Below are 16,299 nucleotides of genomic sequence, written 5' to 3'. Positions count from 1 at the left end.
TGCCCCAGGTCCTCACAGGCCCTAGGGAAGCCAGTCCTGGGAGGGACTTGAGGGCCCTGGGGCAGCTCCCTTTCCTTTCCCGCAGGTGTTTCTTTGGTAAGGAGGAGGGGCCCACCCCAAGGAAATTCGGAAAAGCCTGTTGTGTGCAATGGGAGTGGAGGGAGCGTAATGCTGGGGGGTCACTCCCAGGCTTATTTCTGGACTGGTAGGCAGGTCTGGAGAATGTCCCTTCCTTTGCTGTTCCTCAGTCCTGGCAGCATGGCCCAGGGCCTGCATTTAACTGTTGTTTCCTCCCCTAAGGTGCATCAGTGTGTGTGGGCGAGGACAAAACATTGTTTCTGTGCTCCCCACTTGCCTGCGAGGCTTGGCTGGGTTGTTGCCCCAGGAAGGGCCAGCAGCCCAGCCTCCTCTGAATTGTCTCCTTGGTGCAGAGTACTGTCTGGCTGGGGCTCAGATGTGCAATGCTAGGGGCTTGTCTGCTCCCCGCCTGGTGATTCTGGATACGGCCCTACCTGGAGGGAACACGCAGGCCACTGGGGAGGGGACCCCAAAGGACTGCATGCCACCTGGATGGGGTGGGTGCATAGAGCTTCAGACTGCACAGCCCAGTTTGGATGATGGCCCAGGCCCCCAGGACACCATCCCCCTTTGTTAACCTTTAGCTAGCCATCCCTCCAAACAATGAATGGGCTCGTACCCACGCAGGTTGCCCGGGAGCAGAGCCGCACAGCTGGTGGAGGAGGGGTTTTGGATGTGCCCCGGTCTCTGCTCCCCGATCCATGCCCTGGTTGTACATACCTCTTCTACCCAGCTGGCGGGCCGGCCGGCCTGTGTTGCCGGTTCCAAGGAGGGCGATGCCAGCTCCCCTTGGGGCTGCTTTTCCCAGATGACCAAGGGCATTGAGCATGTCCTGTGACTGTTGGGCCACTCCCTCACCCCAGGTTTGCCTCTTCTATTGGAGTTGGTAGTCATCAACTTTGTGGTGTTGCTGGTTAGCAGGAATCCTTCGCATATCTAGAGAGGAGGCCTTTTCAGTTGAGGTAGGTCTTCTCTCACCTGCTCCCTTGGTCTGTGGTTTACTCAGCAAGCCAAAGTGCTGTAAGGGAGGTCATGGGATGGCTGGGGGCCAGAGGCTCTACTACTGCTGGGGCTCCCAGGTAACGCGCAGGGGGTGCTTCCGAGTCCCAGATCTGGATTCCCCACTGCGTGCCATGGGGCCTCTGTCCAGGTACCAAGTGACCAAGCCAGGAACACAGACCCTTCTCCCCTCCACCAGACCAATCCCCACATCATGCCGTCGGGGTCTTCCATTGCTCTTCATCCCCACTATCAGTGTCTTGGTGCGGCATGCAGCCCCCGCCCCACCCCCACATACAGAATCAGTACCCACCCCCAGAGGGCATCCCTCACAATGGTGGCTCTGACCTCCATGAGCCTGGTTTTCAGTCTGCTGGGCTGCTCTGCAGCTGCCTCTGGGAGCCCAGGCCCAGGGCCACAAGGCCCACCCACCTCTCTTCCACCACTGTGGCTCACTACTGGCCCCAAGCCTTCTCCAGGCCCTTGCATATGCCATGCCCTTGACAACACCTCCCCTGCGGTTGCCTGGCAACACAGCAGCGCCAGGGCCTCCTGGATCTTCCACAGGCCCCTGTTGGGCCAGCATCCGCTGTGTGGGGTTGGAAGTGACAGCCTGTGGTCCTCAGCAAACACGGGTCCCTTTTCCTTTCTCCCCCCTTTTACATCAAACTTTTTATTCTCCAGTGGCCCTGAGGCTGCGGCAGGGCGGGACAGCTGAGATGGAAGCTAGAAACAGGAGCTTTATTCTCTAGTGTGCATATAGCAAGTTCCTTACACAATCAAGGAAATGGTTTCTCTTTCAGACATCTGACTCTTTTATCAAAAGAAAATCCGTCCTTAGTCCTACTCTGGACAGAAGTTGCCCTGAGCAGTGTCACTGACCCAAGCAAAAGGCTAATGGGGACAGGTATGGGCCCCCACCATGGAACAACTCCCCCCCCCATGCCTAATGTCCTAGGCCTGATGGGACAGCAGGAAGGGGATGCAGCACAGAACCACGCCCCAAAAGACCCCATCCCTCTCCCCACGGGGCTGCAGACTCAGTCTGGGAAGAGCCAGAGGGACAGGGAAAGGGATATGGCGCGGGCCTGCTGGTCAGGGCCTCAGTCAGTGCTCGGCATCCATGGCATCCAGATACTTGGCTTCAATGATTCGGGGCAGCAGGTTGTAGCTGGGCAGGGGGATAAGAGACCTTAAGGTGAGCACTGGGTCAGAGAGCAAAAGTGGGGGGGCATCTGCCCCTGCCCCTCCCCAGGGGTAGACTGGGTGCCACCCCCAGCCCCCACCCGGCGGCCCTTACCGGATGGGGATCATGACAATCATGATGAGAGGGAAGATCATCTTCATGTAGGGCAGGTTGCTCATGCCGAAGGCACAGAGCAGCAGCAGCTGCAGGACCTGCAGGCCGGTGAAGTAGTGGATCTTCCTCTGGGGCACCCTCCGGATGTAGTGGGTGGGCGGGTACGAGGTCTGTGGGCGGCAGAGACCTGCTGTGGGCAGGCCTGGAGCCTGTATGCCCACCCTGCCCCTTGCCCTTGGGGCTGAGGCTCACCTGGTCCTTGAGCAGCAGGGCCACGCGCTCGAAGAGTTGGTTGCCATCGATGGAGGTAAGCGCGATGTAGAGGAAGAGGCCGTAAAGCACGGGCTTGGGGATCCACTGCAGCGGGAAGGGAAGCAGCAGGAGGGAGAAGCCCACCAGGATGCTGGCGCCCAGGGTGGTCAGCCGTGTCTCCTTCACGTTCACAATTCTGCACAGCCACAGGGTACCGGGTCACCTCTGGGCCCTAGTCCCCGGAGCCGCATCCCTCCCCAGGTCCCCATGGCTCAGGGTTACCCCCATTTCAGGGCCCATATGACAAGCCTCAGGTCTTAAGGGACCTGGCCCCCACTCACGTCTCATAAATGTGCCCGTTCTCCACACGCTCCTCCACCAAAGCCAGGGCCCGCACATGCAGTGGGGAATGGGGGTAGGCGGCGTGGATCCAGGGCAGCCCGAACAATGACAGCCCGCTGTTGATGATGGCGATGAGCAGGAGGTCCCAGTGGTAGGCAGTGCCCTTCACCAGCCTGCAGCAGAGGGTGGGGGCACATGTGGCTGGATCTCTGTGACCCCAGGGAGGCTGGGGCACATGCTCAGCCCTCCCAGCCCCGCCCCACAAACCTGTTCTCCGGGGCATTGGCTAAGGCAGCCACCAAGTTCTGCTCGATGAAGAAGAGCAAGGAGAGCAGGAAGCCCAGGCCCATGGCACTGGCGATGGCCCCCAGGGACAGGGAGTGCATCTCAGCCGCCTCAAAGACTCTCTTGTTAGGGTTGTAGCGGAACTGGCTCACTGCAGCAGATACAGGCCCCTGCTCAAGCCTGTGGCACCCAGGGACCAACCTCACCCCACTGCACCCCCTGCCAGACCCCAACTCACTTTTGATTTCCCGGAAGCCGTAGGAGCAGATGAGGGAGAAGGTGAGCACCGAGATGGGCAAGGCACAGTCTGACAGGATCTCCCGCATGTAGGGGTGTAGGTAGGGGCTGGGGACATGGGTGGGGAGTGTGAGTGCGGCCTGGGAGCTGGCGCCTTCTTTCCCTCACCCGCAGGGCCCCCCTCACCTCTTCTTGAACTGGTAGAGGGTGTAGCTCAGCCACAGCGTGCCCAGCATAATAAGGAGGCTGAGCACCGCGGTCTCCCGGCCCGGGGGGTCAGCCTGGTGGCTCCCGGGTGTCGGCTGTAGTGAGCTGGCCGGGAGGCTGCTGTTGAGGGCTGTGTGGAGGCTGGTGTTGAGGTCGGTGCTGAGACCCAGCAGGCTCACCAGGGAAGTGCTCTCTGTGTTGTAGGTCCCAAAGTCATGGTGGTAGTAGTACTTCTGAAAGACTGTGGATACAGGCCAGCAGGCTTCAGTGGTCTGAGCTCTGGAAGATGAGGCCCAGCTCTCTTCTGGATATGGGGGAGAAAGAGCTTCTGGGGGGATGGGGAAAGGGAGGGGCTGCCTTTCTCTGTCAGACAGGAGGACCCCACTGACTTGCTTGTCCCCCACCATCTCTGACACTGCCTCACACCTGGCCCTGTGCCTCTGATCCCGCCTGAGGCAGCCCTGTCGCCCTCCAGCACATGGCACCGTGGCTTCCTGCTGGTCACAGCTCCTGAGAGCGCCCTGGACCGGGGAAGGAGCCTTAGCTTGCATGCTGCTTGGTGGTCCTGGCCACAGCCCACAGTCCCCCAGCTCAACTCAGTTTCCCCTGCAGCAGGTGGCCACCGACTGGACACTCACTTTTGGCCATGCCCTTGACAGCGTCCAGCATGAATGTGATGGAAATGAACAGGGCAATGATCTCTTCTGTTGACCTGCCGGGGTGATGTAGGGGGAGGGGGATGTCATGCCTCATCAGATGGTGATGAAGTGTCAGGGCACCGGGGTGGGGATGGGGAGACTTCCCTGAGCCTCTGCACAGTCTCGGACCTCTTCCTGCCACGAAGACCAGGGTCCCACACTTCTGTCTCAGGGCAGTGATGTGGAGGGGGCACCCCATCCACTCTAGGGTTATAGGGCCTCAGAGGCTGGCGTGGAGACTGCCCCAGGTCCCCAGCCTTGGTCTCCCCTCCTGGCTGAGGGTCCCAGAAGCTCGGGAAAGGCCCTGTCACCTCTTGAAGAGACGCATGATGAGACTGAGGTTGAAGAGGGCATAAAGTGCGAGAAAGAAACTGTTCCACAGGCCCGTCCACGCATAGAAGGTGCTGAAGTCCAGATTGTAGTCGTCACAGATACCACAAATTACTGCAGGCAGCAGGACGAGGGGGGTGGTCAGAGCTGGGCAGGGGCTGGGGACCTTGGGAGCCACCTCCCCACCGCCAGTGCAAAGGCACCTTGGATGTAGAGGGCCAAGGGCGCAGTGGTCAAGAGCACCACCAGTGGCTGTCCAGAGAAGAGGGCATATAGGAGGCCTCCGATGCCCTGCCCTGCCATGGTCTTCTGCACATCTGAGGAAGTGGGGGACGTCAGGGAGGTGGGTCACTGCAGCCCTGGGCCTCCCGCCCCACCCCCACCCCACCTCCTCCCCTCACCGATAGCCCCGTTTGTGTTCTCATCGTTGAGGGACCCAAAAGCGATGGTGGGCAGGAGGCAGGCGAAGTAGAGGAACAGCGTGGTGGTGATGTATTTGCCCACAGCCTTGTTTTTCCCAATAATGCCTAGGGATGGGACAGGACAGGAAATTTGCTGGGATGCAGGACAGGCCCATGTGTTGTCCTGGGACCAAAGCCACAGGCTGAGCTGTGGCGGGGGGGTGGGGGGGGGAATCGTAGGGCCACGTACCGTCTGTGAAGTCCAGCGGGTACACGGGGAACCTGCGGGCAATGTCCTCCCGGATGCCCTTCCCCACAGGGAGAAAATCTTTGCGCTTCAGGGGCTGGGGAAGGGGACAGATGTCAGCTCTGGCCTGTGGCCCTTGCCCCACCAACCCCGCCCAGGTCTGCATCCCTGCTGTACCTTGGGGGGTCTGTGTATGTGGATGGAGGTCATGCTGTAGCCCTTGGCGCTGAGGGCTGGGCACTGGCTCACCATAGTGAGCAGCTGTCTCTGACGCACCAGCGCCTCCTTGAATTCCTCCTCTGTGCGTGTCTTCAGGAGCTCCTGGCGGAAGGTGATGTCCAAGAACATGGTGGCGAACGTGCGCGCCACCTCTGTGGCAGTCTTGGTACTTTTCTGGGGGCGGGAGACGGGAAGTCACACCTGCGGTTCCTGGCAAATGGAGGGGTCCCCGCCCCACCCTTGTCATCACTGATAGTCCTGAGCCTGTCGCAGGTGCCCCCAATGTGACTAGCAGCACGTTTTGTCCCCCAAAGTTCAGGCGTTAGTGGAATCAGCCAGGATTCCTGCCTGGTCAGCAGATCACTAGAACCAGTGTCAAGTCTCCCAATTTCCTTCATAAACTCATGAGTTCTTAAAATCTGAGGTACTGATGCAGGAACACAGACCTGCATCATCACAGATAATGAGATCACAGTGACAGAGACAAGCCCTTACCCAGTTCCACTTTACTGGTATTATTCCCATCATCTGCTGGTTTATTTGATTTCCTGAGGGGCTCCAGGCCTCTCAAGCCTTCTCCCTGTTGCCTGACCAAAGCCAACTCATGTCCAGCCTCCCCCATGACAACCTGTCCTCTGGGAGCAGCATCTATCCCTTCATGCTGCCCAGGGCAGTCCCCCAGGCCTGTCCTGCCCACGCTTTGCTTTCCTGTTTGCTCCAGAACAGGCTCACTCTCCGGAGAAGGAGCCGGGTGTTGGGCTGGCTGGCCTGTCACAAGGCATGAGTCCAGCCACTTGACCCTCAGGATACAGCCCCTTCTTCCTCTCTGACCACCTCACCAGCTGTCACTCCCTCTGCCCCATGTGCTGCCCATGTTCCCTCTCCCCAGCACTGTAACCTCCCAGGGAGGGACATTCCCCTCAGCACCAGCTTTGCCTAAGAGCAAGCCCATAGAGGAGGGCCATGCCAAGCTTTGAGTCTATCAGAGGCAGGGGCAGAATCATCAAGAAGCTAAAGGAAATTTAAGCATGAAGGCCCTTCTCAGGCCTGGCAAGGGGCCTTCCCCATTTTCCATTTATGATTTTGAAATCTGTTTCCTTCAGAAAAGACTCCCCAAACCATACTAGCTTCAGCCTCCCACACAAGTAGGATGTACCCCTGACCATGCAGAAGTGGGGATCCATGGCCAGCAAATCATAGAGCTGGCCAACTGGGAGAAAGATAGGTGTTGGGGCAGGCTGATGAAAAGCCCCCACATTTGAATAAAGCTAATTTTAACAAGTATCTCTTTCAGTCAAGAAGGAAATACAGCCTTATGGACAACCTCAGGGGGAATTAGGGTTGGATGAGGACCTAGCAGGATGCTTCAGAGAGACTCAGTGGGGCAGACAGGAAGGACAGCATGAGCACGAGGCCCTCAAGGGCCCAGACTGTGGGGTCCCCCAGCACGCGGAGGAGTTGCCCCTGGAGAGCGGGCCAAGTAGTCTGGGACCTTCATTCACGAAACAGCCACCTCCAGAACCCTACTCACCGTCTTGGGAGGGGCTAGCACCAGGATAACGAACCGCACCTCACAGGAATTCTCCCCCCAGTTCTGAGGGCGAACCAGACGGCTGATGCACACGTGTCGCCTCAGCAGGGCCTTGGAGGTGCAGCTGCCAGGGGCGGGGAGGGCACACGGTTGCCACCCTGGGAGCTGGGCTTCCCCCCACACTCCACCCCTGACTTTGACCCCCAGCAACCTCTGACAGGAGTGCTCCCACCCTCTGTCCCAAAACTGGGTGGGCCCGCTTATTGCCAGGGAAGCCACCCTGCAGGCCTCCAACTCACATGATGCAGATCCAGGACTGCTGGTATTGCACCCCTGTGACCGTGGCAGTGACCCCCTGGATGGTATCAGACAGCAGGTGGGCTGAGGGCAGAGCGGACAGGGTCAGAGGGCCCACCTCCCTGAGCTCCTGGGCCCCACCAGGGAGACGGGCCCCACCTTTCCCCTCCGTGGGGGCCCCGGCATCAGTGAAGAGCATGGCCATGAACAGGTCCAAGTTGCAGTCAGGCTCCGTGTTTTGGGGGTCGTGGGCTAAGCGGCACAGCATGGCCCGCAGCACGTCATCCAGCGAGGTAGCCGTCTCGTTCAGGATGATGCTGGCCCGGGCCAGGAAGCCGTCCAGGTCCCGGTGCGCCCGGATCTCCTCCTCAAAGTTCTTCAGCTTCAGGTACTGCGGGGACCGCGTGCACAGAGCCGCACAGAGCCACAGCAGCCGGTAAGGGAGATGCGCTCTGGCGACCTGGGCGCCTCCTCCGCGGCGGCCCCGCCCCCAGGACGGACACCTGCGCTCTGAGAGGGAAGGCCCCGCCCCCCAGACCCACCATAGCCAAGTGTGAGAGGTCTGTCCGCTGTGACAGGGAAGCAGGCACCTCCACCCCCCTAATGGGTGGCCCGGGACCACACGTCCCCTCTCCTGCCAGCGGGCCACTCACCTTGCGTGAGGTGTGAAGGAGCCCGCAGCCGCCAGGCGAGTCATTCTCGGCTAGGGAAAAGCGGGAGGGCTCAGTGGGCTGCCCCACCGCGTCAGGACTCTCTCCATAGAGTGCAGCTGTATCTGCCCAGCACCCAGGCCCCTGCCCGTCCCCCCCACCCAGCCTGTCCCTGCTACAACCCCCATACCAGCCTGGGTGGGCTGCACCTCGAGGTTGACGTTGACAAAAAAACGGATGCTCTCGCCAGACACAATGGAGGAGTTGACCGTGTCGAAGGCCTCATCCCCCAGGCTCTCCTCACGGGTTTCAGAGGCATCATCCATGTCACACTTGAGGTAGCCTGGAGACCCAACCACCACCGAGAGAGAACCCCCCAAGAGGGCCCAGCTGTCAGTGCTACACACCAGAGGGAGGGACTCCAGGCTGTCCCAGTCCGCACACTCTCAGCGAGTGGTGAGGGCGGCCTCTTGTAGGCCAGGAAGGAAGCCTCAGGCCCAGGTGGGCCGAATTGCTCATCCCGGCCTAGCCCCAATTAGAGAATGGACGCCAGCCGACAGCCCCCACCCAACAGCTTTCTCCAACATTCTTCAGCTGTAGGAACCAGGGCCCTGCACCGTTCTGACCCATGTGTATCCTTTCAGCTACAGAAAAACATGGTCATTCCACAGCTCTGGGCCTGGAAGGTGGTGCAGTGATGCAGTTAAGACTGGCCTCTGCCCTCCCCGAACCCCCAAATTACGGGACCCAGATCTGCCGGGCTCCCTAGATGGGACCCAAGGGAAACTACTACGGTGTCCAGCCGTCTCCCCACCGTACTGGCACAGAGTTTTAGAGGGCTTTCTTTCAGGGAGGGCATGCAGGCCGAAGCATCAAGGCTGAGAGACTTGGTCCTGACAGCAGACAAGGCCCAGAAAGGAGGGGAGCCAGAGACACAGGGACTAAGGGAGGGACCCCAGGAGACACCCAGTGGCGGGCAGGAGGAGTGCTCTGGCACCTTGGGACTCCCTGCCAGAGGGGAGCCTTTTCCTGGGTGGGCCATACTTCCAACAACGGCTCACAGCCCTGGCGCCCCTCCTCTAGAGGAAGCCTTCCTGGTGACACGCAAATGTTCCACCCTTGCTTGAGCTCCTCATGACCTCTGGGATGGCAGTTTGGGCCAGGCCTGCTACCCCTGTCGCGACCCCCCAGTCCTTCAGGCCCAGGGCCACTCCCGACCTCTGATCTGTCACTCCTCAGGCCAGGTGACCAACACCCCAGACATGCCAGTGCCTGCCCTCCGAGCAGAGGGCTTCCCTCCCTAGAGGGCCTTCCTCAAGGCTCCACAGAAGCTTCCTCTTCCGGCCAGCCCTCCCAGGGCCCTGCTGGCACCCTTTCCTGACTGTCCTGTGGGTCCCTAGGGTTCACCACCTGTGAATGCTCCCAGGAAAGGGGGTCTTAGAGCCCAGAACCCACCAAGGTCTGACAAACACCTGTGCAGGGACAGGGAAGGGTCAGCAGCACGTCCACACCTGCCAGGCAGTGACTCACCCTGACTCACTTCCACTCCAGCCCGCCGGTTTCCTCTGCACATCCCAGGCCCCGTCCCCCCGTGGCCTGTGCTTAGCCTGGCCCCTTTTGGGCAGGAGGGCCTAGGTTTGCACTGTACTCAGAGTTCCGAGCTAAAAGATATCCTTCCCTTTTTTTGCCATGGAGCTCATGTCCACAAGAAACCCCCTTCTCCTCAGCCCCCACCTGCCCTAGCATCCCTTCCATCACACTCACCAGCACCCTTTATTCCTGGGCACTGCCCTTCACATTGCCCCTTTCTCCCCTACTCTGGGCTCTACCTAGGACCTGCCCAGCTGACATGACCAGGTCCCTGCAATGCTCCTAGGAGGCCATGTCCCCACGTCCATCCTATAAGCCCAACCACACACCTAATCCACCTGCCAGCAGCCTGGCCCCCACAGTCACCAGGCCCTAAGGACCCTGAGTCAGACGCTATCACCACTGTCCAAGCACCATCCCACTGAACACCCCTTGGATGGTCAGGCCAGCGCCCACGTCTGGGCAGGAGTACCCTGAGACACAGAGATGGGGAGAACTGGTCTGGAACAAGCAGGAGAGCTGAAGTGAGGAAAGGTTCGGTTCCATGGATTTAGAGGGACAATAGCAGCCCCTCCCTCACAAGGCTGGGCAGGGACTGAGGGACAAGGGCATATATGGCATGGCCTAAAGTCTGACCCAGTAACCACAGCATTCTAACAGCGAACCAAGGGAGGTCACCAGATGGTCCTCAGAGCCCAGGAGAGGGAACTGCCTTCCCTCCCAGGACCACCGGAGTGGCCTCTCAGTGTCGGAGGCGATTGTCAACTGTACCGTACCTAACCATACCACCACCTCCTGGAGGGGAAGATCTAAAGGCTTCCCAGCAACAGCAGAGGCCACAGGTGGGGGCTCAATGCCATGAGTACCCTGCTGGAGGGACCAGGTCCCCTAGAGACCAAGCTCCTTGAGTCAATGCCATGAGTACCCTGCTGGAGGGACCAGGTCCCCTAGAGACCAAGGAGCTCTCTCTGTACATCCCCCCACAGAGGCACTCACCTACATCCTCAAGGTATCCATTCTGCGACATGATGGAAGAGGATTGCTCTGCAAGGGAAACCCAGGAATTGTTACCAGCTCCACGGACCAGCCGTGGACAGTCTCTCCTGTGCCCAGCCGCTCCCCACCCTACATCAACCCTGCCCATGCCTTCTTACCCTTCCCAGGTACCCAACACAGGCCAACCTGGGGTGCGGGGGGGAGGGGGGGAGCAGGGGCTTGCACTAGGCAGGGGCCCCCTAAGGAACCAGAGGAAGCCCAGCCCGGTACTCTTCAGCCAGTCTCCTAGGGTCTCCCCAAGTGGGAAAGGGCCAAGTAGGGTGGTGGGGAGCCATTCCCAGCCCCGTTTCCCCCAGGAGTTATTAACAGTACCCGGCACGGGTTTGTAGACGGTGTTATTCAGCACCGGCTGCGAGAGCTGGAGGGTGGGGGCCTGTCCTTCCACCCTCCACGTAGTGGCCGGCCTCCCTGTCTCGCTGTTTCGATGCCAAGCCCAGGACCTGGGCGGGGGACCTCTTGCCTCCACATACTTCCTCTCACTCTCACGTTGGTCCCAGGGGCCATCAACACCCATCACACGTGCAGTTGCCCCCAACCGCACGCGCCCGGGGTCACAGGGGGCCGACTTGGCAACGGCCTCCTCCCCTCAGTGCCACCCGCGTCCCGGGCCTCCTGGGAGGCGGAGCCGTTGGTCCTCCAGGGAGAAGGCGGGGCGGGGTGGGGGCGGGGAGCGCCGGGCACGCTCACCACGCCGGGGCCCCGGATGGTCGCAACTGTTTGTGGCGCTCGGTGCGAGGAAGGAAGCTAGAGGAGGGGCGCGTGCACGAGAGGAAAGAGCCTCCAGACTCCGAGACCCTGGGGGTCTGGGGGCAGGATGCGGAGGAACGCGCAGGACAGGAGCCGGGGCTACATCTAGAAGGGAGGGGCGGGGGCGGTAAAGCCAGCATCTGAGGGATGGGCAGAGGACGAGGGCGACGAGGGTCTGGAAGAGTGCGGGTAGTGCACGCCTTATTCTCATCCCGGACGCCCCACGTGCGGGTAAATAATGGTCGTACAAAGCCCTGACTTGCCCTCAGGCGTCAGGGCCTTGAGGTAAAAACTGCAGCGGCCTCGCAGGGGACAGTCGGTGGCCCCGGGATCCCTAAGAGTGGGCAGGTTTCTCCGCAGCGCCGGGGGCGAGAAGGTGTCCGGGCAGAACGTAACGAGAGACGGCAGCGTACCGGCTGGAAAGGGTCCAGCTCGGGGTGCTAAGGACCCCATGGCTCCATTCCAATCACTTCCACGCCCCACCCCTTCACTGGCTACCGCACTGGTTCAAAGACTAAGAATTTCAAGTCGGCGATAGAGCATCGAATCAAGCACTCAATGTCCACGAGGCCTCCCTCCACCACTCGTGTACTCCCCGCCCCGTCTCCCCGTCCCTCTCGGCCGAACTTACACCTGACCCCAGGCCTAGGAAGCTTCCACGACCCCCTCGCCCACCGTGGCCCAGGGCCTCTGCAGGCCCAGGGCAGGTGCGTTCTCCCCGGTGCTCCGACGGCTCCGCGACCCCGCCGAACACCCGTTCGCCGCGGAGAACGGACGGCCCTCCCGCCGCCTCCCTGCCGCGCCTGCAGGCTCAGGTACCCACCGCATGGCTGGATATGGAACATGCGCCGGGCGGCCGCGGCCATGGCCCCGGCGATCGGCCGCCGGACGGCTGCACACACGCGCGCACGCTCGGGGTCCTCACCCCTGATCTCCGGGACCCCGAACTTGGTGATTCGGGCGGGCCAGCGGCCGGAGCCGGCGACACACCCCCGCGCCGCGCCTGGGTCCTAATGCCGCTCGACGCCCCGCCCCAGTGCCGCCCCGGGCGGGGTCCCGTTCGCCAGCCCGGCGCCCTCACCCGCGCTCCTGTCGATCCCAAGCAGGCTGCTCCCGGGATCCCAGGGCGACTCCTCCAGAACGTGTAGATCGGGCTCCTACGAGCCCGCGTGCCCGCCCAGGCGTCGCCGGATTAGGGGCTGGGCGGGGCCGGGAAGTTTCTGGGAAGAAGCTCGACGGGCCCGGGACCCACGAAAATTGTGTCTCTGCGGCGGGTCGCGGGAGGACTCCTCCGGCGTCAGCTTTATGCGTGCTGCCGGCCCCCCGCCCCCGGCTCGGCAGGGGACCTCGGCCTGGCCCAGCCCGCCAGCTGCCCCGCCCCCTCCATTCATCCCAGTAGCTCGAGTGGTAAACCCTCCTTCTCCTCCTCCAGGAAGCGCGCCCCGACTAACTAGATGGGCCGGCATGCTTCCCTGGGCTACGCCCTAGTTCGCCTAGCCAGCGACGCTCCTGGCTTGGCGGCGTCGGGTTTGCTCGCTGCGCGCCTCGAAGTTTTTTCTTCTGGCCTCCGCGCGCCCCCGGCATTCTCTTGGGTCAAGGTCTTGGCTCGCGGCTTCTTTCCTTCCCAAAGTGGCCCCGCCGTCCGGTTTTCCTTCCCGACCGGCCGGCGGGGACGGGGACGGGGGGGGGGGGGTGGGCGCCCGACTCGGGGACGTGCATTCTCCAGCGCCTGGTCTTCTGCGAATCTAGAGAGCGCGCGCGCGTTTGTAAGGGAGGCGGTGCTGCGGGCAGGCTGCTGGCTACCGCTGCGATAGGTCCGGCAAATCCAGCCGGTGCGATGATACCCTGGCCTGACCTTGGGTGTCTTCTCGGGAAACGATTCCACGGCACGGCACTTGAGCCCCAGTTGGACTCAGGAACTCTCCCCACCAGTGTTAACCCCCATCCCTCTACACACTGTCTGATGGCCCGAGGACTAGCAGCGACTCCCCGCCCCCCTCCCAACCTCCTGCTGGGAGAGAGTCGTCGGCCACTGTCCCCTAGGCTTGGAAGCGGGCCAACAGGCTGGGCAAGCAGAGGGTGAGCCCACCTCCGCGTAGAGGTTGCCTTGCAGCCCTCAAGGGCTCCTGGTGCTTTGAGGAAGCCCTATGCACAGAGCGAGTGAGCCCAGCTACCCAGCTGTGAGTCCCTTGGCAGACAAATGGCCTGGGAGTCGGGAGGGCTCTGAGCACGCGGCTTCTTACTACCAGAGGGGATGCCGCAGAAGATATCTGCCGGGTTCTGCTCCCCTAGTTGCCCTGGAGGGAGCTGAGGAACCCCACAGTCCTCCCCCCAGCCCCCAACATGAGAAGGCGTTTCCTTTGGTCCTCCTACCCACCACCTGCTTTCTGTGGATCAGGGCAAATAGAGGGGCCCCAGGTGTCTCTGCTTGTGCGCCATTGGGTCCATACATGGGCAGGCAGGGATCCAGACGTAGGTGCATGCCTTTCGTCTCATTCCCTTACTGGGCTGTGGACATGAGCGCTGGTTTCCACAAGGCACTTAATGGCTTTCCAAAGGAGTTTCAACTCAGTTTCCCCTGTAAGCCTTTTAGGATTAGGGATTGTAGAATCTGGAGTGAGAAGTAACTCTATAGTATCTCACTCAAAAACACAGACTAGGGGACCCCTGGCTGGCTCAGCAGGTGGAGCATGGGACTCTTGATCTTGGGGTTGTAAGTTCCAGCCCCACATTGGGTGTAGAGATTACTAAAAATAGAAATCTTAAAAAACAACAACAACAACACTAAACTAAAAGCACAAAAACAAGATCATTCCCCGGAATTCCCTTCCTCCTCCAGGAACCATGCAGTTCCTCAGCTGTGCTTTACAGAGCACATGTCTCCAGAATTCTCTCTGCTTTGCTTACTTCTCTTTAGCCCCCTCATATGTCTTTTATCCCCGCTCCTGCAGGGAAACTGCCTCGGCTCTCTTGCCAGGCTCTCCCTCCTCCCGCAGCAGGGCCCAGCACCATCCTCCTCCTCCTCTGACAGAGCTCTCAGAGCTGTCCCCATGGGAGAGCTTCCCCTGGACCAGCCACAGCCAATGGTCAGATTTCACGACTCCTGTCACTGAGCTCCTGCCTTCAACACGCCACAACCCCTCCCCACCAGCCTAATAGGCAATTTTCAGCAAATCCAGGCAAAACAGAGCTTCCTAGTCTGCCATTCCCCCCTCCCCCACCACTGCTCTGGACCTGGGAGTAGCCTCAGTGCATCCCCATCGGATCCATGAGCAAAATTTTGTTGGGTTTACCCTCAGAACAGAGCACAGTTCTGCCCCCTTTCCCCTCCAGCCTGGTCCACCATCTGACTTACCTTTTGACTTGCCCCTGCCCCTATTCATTCTCCACCACCAAGGCTTTTTGTGGGAAAACCAACAAAAACAGCAAAGCAGTCTCCCTGCTGTGGGTGTCTGGAAGGTCTGCAGTCCTTACCACTGCTCACTTTGTCCTTCGGCTCTCAGTGGGGGGCCTTTGCTGCTCCCACCACCCACAGTAGTTGCTGTTTCCTCCCCTCACGGACCCCCGTGGCCCTCACTGCAGCATAGCCTTCTTCATTCTCAGTTTGCTACCTGGGCCCCATCTCCCCGGCCAGACTGGGAGCTCCTGGAGAGCAAAGCTGTGTGTGTGTCTTTCCCCAGCACAGCCTCCAGTGTAGCAGGTGCTCGATAAACCTGTGATATGTGGAATGCACAACTGATGGCTCCACCTGTGGTTCCCAGAGGCTTTCAAGCCAGGGAAGCCCTCGATCCTCCACTGCCACTCTGGTTTTCCAGCTGCAATTAATGGGGGTCCAGCCAGAGACCCGATTCCCTCGGCTCCCTTCCTCTCACCTCAAACTCCTCCGGTGGGGCACCAAATCCTTTTATTTCTACTTCTGGTCAGCCCCATCCCTCTGCCTTCCCCTTGTTTGGACCCTTGGCAAGCATGGCTTCCCACACCTTGCAGCCCTCAAGCTTCCCTTGAGTCAGCTGGGGTTTTACAAGCCTCTTGAGGCTCCTGCTGCCTTGACCAGCCTTCCCAGCCCCTCTGGGAGGAGAGAAGCATCAGTGCTGCTGGTGGGCTGGGGGAGGGAACATGGCCTCCACTGACTCTCCTCTCCTCGGGGACATCTCCAAGCCCCATAGATGGGTTTTGGGGTAGGCAGAAGACTTTATGGTGCCCAACTGACACAGCATTAAGCCCTCTCCCAGTTGCTGTCTATCCATACTGAAAGATCCAGACTCCTAGGAGGGTAGGCAGGAGGGCAGGAAGCCCTACGGAGAGCCAACAAGGACCTGCTCCTCTTAGAAGAGCATCTCTGTATGCCACCACCTGCCCCCATCATCTCAATCACAGTCTAGAGGTTGAAATGGAGTCTTTTTAGTTAGAAAATTCCATGAAGTTTTGATTATCAAATCATCTTTCCTCTTCCTGTTGTCCTTATTTTGCTATTATTTGTACATTCATCCGGGCATGAAACTTCTGAGTAAATACGTAAAGTTTCTTGAAAATTTGAAGCCATGTGAGGAAAAAAAATTAAACTTCTCTACTGGTACAGTAAACACAGTAGTAGTAACTGTAGGATAAAATGGACATATATTCACATTTGATTAGAAGGTTTTAAGAACAGATTTATAGTCATTTATTAGTTTGACATAAAAATGTATTGACCCTGATACAATTTTATTTTAAAAACCAGATTATTTTGGCTGGTCACTTGAGTAATGCAGAAACCTGGGGAAAATGGGAGTAATTTGTGGATAAATTTATTTTTCTCTAAATTTTTGGATAATGAAACAAAAATGTTTTTGG

The 16,299-nt window shown here is 59.7% G+C and overlaps 1 protein-coding gene across 8 annotated transcripts; it reads right to left on the bottom strand.

The window, feature by feature from the left end:
• Positions 1 to 1,868: 1,868 nt before the first annotated feature.
• SLC4A11 (solute carrier family 4 member 11) lies at positions 1,869 to 12,764 on the bottom strand. Of its 8 annotated transcripts, none has more exons than XM_004772883.3 (20): positions 12,548 to 12,764; positions 10,660 to 10,707; positions 8,264 to 8,416; positions 8,077 to 8,126; positions 7,583 to 7,814; positions 7,426 to 7,507; positions 7,127 to 7,250; positions 5,554 to 5,769; positions 5,380 to 5,473; positions 5,130 to 5,255; positions 4,932 to 5,045; positions 4,710 to 4,842; positions 4,339 to 4,412; positions 3,680 to 4,004; positions 3,495 to 3,601; positions 3,239 to 3,407; positions 2,971 to 3,144; positions 2,630 to 2,825; positions 2,378 to 2,547; positions 1,869 to 2,248 (listed from the first exon to the last, which is right to left on the bottom strand). In XM_004772883.3, the coding sequence occupies exons 2-20, from the start codon at positions 10,688 to 10,690 to the stop codon at positions 2,185 to 2,187; spliced, it is 2,634 nt and encodes an 877-aa protein (XP_004772940.1). In that variant the 5' UTR covers positions 10,691 to 10,707; positions 12,548 to 12,764; the 3' UTR covers positions 1,869 to 2,184. The 8 variants fall into 8 exon arrangements, with proteins under 8 accessions (XP_004772940.1, XP_004772939.1, XP_004772941.1 ...); XM_004772882.3 differs by lacking the exon at positions 12,548 to 12,764 and adding an exon at positions 12,290 to 12,466; XM_004772884.3 differs by lacking the exon at positions 12,548 to 12,764 and adding an exon at positions 12,290 to 12,463 and having other exon boundaries at positions 3,680 to 3,941.
• Between the last annotated feature and the right edge of the window lie 3,535 nt (positions 12,765 to 16,299).

The sequence above is a fragment of the Mustela putorius genome, unplaced genomic scaffold (genome assembly GCF_011764305.1).
Source record: "Mustela putorius furo isolate JIRA1106 unplaced genomic scaffold, ASM1176430v1.1 tig00000874_pilon_pilon_pilon, whole genome shotgun sequence".
Taxonomy (NCBI): domain Eukaryota; kingdom Metazoa; phylum Chordata; class Mammalia; order Carnivora; family Mustelidae; genus Mustela; species Mustela putorius.
This window is presented reverse-complemented; position numbering and strand designations above follow the sequence as displayed.

Coding starts and splice junctions, on each gene's coding strand:
- SLC4A11 (XM_004772879.3), bottom strand. CDS start 11,233: ATGGGTGTTGATGGCCCCTGGGACCAACGTGAGAGTGAGAGGAAGTAT. Junction 7,251..7,425: donor CAGTCCTGGATCTGCATCAT/GTGAGTTGGAGG, acceptor CGCCCCTGGCAG/CTGCACCTCCAAGGCCCTGC. Junction 5,256..5,379: donor CCCGCTGGACTTCACAGACG/GTACGTGGCCCT, acceptor TCCCATCCCTAG/GCATTATTGGGAAAAACAAG.